The sequence below is a fragment of the Macrobrachium nipponense genome, chromosome 16, assembly GCF_015104395.2.
Source record: "Macrobrachium nipponense isolate FS-2020 chromosome 16, ASM1510439v2, whole genome shotgun sequence".
Lineage (NCBI taxonomy): Eukaryota > Metazoa > Arthropoda > Malacostraca > Decapoda > Palaemonidae > Macrobrachium > Macrobrachium nipponense.
Genome location: NC_087209.1, coordinates 68,608,705 through 68,610,334, shown reverse-complemented (window position 1 = coordinate 68,610,334; position 1,630 = coordinate 68,608,705). Strand labels below are relative to the sequence as shown.

General features: G+C 35.7%; 1 protein-coding gene across 1 annotated transcript; it reads right to left on the bottom strand.

Moving 5' to 3' along the window:
* Positions 1–101: 101 nt before the first annotated feature.
* LOC135195367 (protein GVQW3-like) lies at positions 102–614 on the bottom strand. Its single transcript, XM_064221628.1, has one exon. The coding sequence runs from the start codon at positions 612–614 to the stop codon at positions 102–104; it is 513 nt and encodes a 170-aa protein (XP_064077698.1).
* Between the last annotated feature and the right edge of the window lie 1,016 nt (positions 615–1,630).

Here is a 1,630-nt window from a genome sequence, read left to right as displayed (position 1 = left end):
ACATGATGCTGTAAAGCTCTGCTGTCGCTTTTCTCATAATTTCCACTCTTGACTCAAAACGCTTCCCTAGGGTTGTTTTCAGTTTAGGGAACAGCCAGAAGTCACAAGGTGCCATGTCTGGAGAGTAGGGAGAATGCCGAACAAGTGGAGTGTTGTTTTTGGCCAGATAAGCTTGGATCAAGTGGGCAGAATGAGCAGGTTTGTGCAATTTCCAGGCGGAGTTGTTTCTGCTGTTCCACCAGCAACTTGGGAACGAATTTAGCAGACACTCGTCGCATGGCCAAATCTTCCATTAAAATTGTATGAACTGATCCTGTGCTTATTCCTACTTCTTCAGTAATTTCGTTGATGGTTATACGACGGTCGTCCTCCACTATTCGACGAACATTTTCAACGAATTCTTCGTTTCTGCTGCTGGATGGCCTGCCTGACCGTGGCTTGCTCTCAACTGAGGTTTGTCCATCCTCGAAGCGATTATACCACTCCTTTATCTGTGTTATTCCCATGGCTTCATCGCCAAAGGCTTGCTGAATCTTCTGGATAGTTTGCACTTGTGTATCACCAAGCTTGTAGCAGAACTTAATGCAGTAACGCTGACCGATGCGCTCCGACATTTTGTGTAAGGACGATAATCCGACGAGCTTGTGCTGGATGTCTGCACTCTAGCCCTCACAGGCGGGTACGGCCACACACTAGAGCTTTTAAAATTTACACGCATGCACAGTAAGAGTGCTGTCAACTCCCACAAAACTAATTTGATGATTGGTGAATTATTTGTCCTTTTATGAACCAAGGTCGGATACTTTTTGAATGGACCTCGTATATATATATATATATATATATATATATATAGATATATATATAGATATATATATATATATATAATATAAATACATACATACACATGCACTACAAAGGGGACAATACATTTGCATCAAATGACTTGGAAATATACGAAAACATTAATCGGTCGAGATAGTACGACTTCCCATTTCCTATTATTTTAGTAGAAACCATTAACTTTTACTGTCTGAAATAAAATATAGAAGCTATTACCAGAGCGGATGAACGGCCACTCTATCTCAGAACAATGAATTGCCTGGATGAAATTATATATAAATATATATGTGTAATATTATTAATATCATAATATATATGTATATATATATATATATATATATATATATATATATATATATGGATATGAATATATTATATAGATATATTCATATTATATATATATTATTATCTATATATATATCTCTATATATTATATAGATAATATTATTATATTAGTATACATATATATATATATATATATAGATATAATCTTATAATATTATACAGAGAGAGAGAGAGACGAGAGAGAGAGAGAGAGAGAGAGAGATAGAGAGAGAGAGTGAGAGAGAGAACCATAAAAAATAAATAACAGCCATTGATTTCTTCACGAAGTTTCTGTTGACCAAAGATCTATTGCTAAAATATTTATGCCGGAGCAATTGCATTTATCCGAAATCCCAAAAGACCATGAAAATATATTACTATGAGGCCGATAACAATCTCTCTCTCTCTCTCTCTCTCTCTCTCTCTGTCTCTCTCTCTCTCTCTCTCTCTCTCATCATTTCTTAAA

Bases quoted from the DNA above. Each gene is read 5' to 3' on its own strand.
- LOC135195367 (XM_064221628.1), bottom strand. From the start codon at position 614: ATGTCGGAGCGCATCGGTCAGCGTTACTGCATTAAGTTCTGCTACAAG.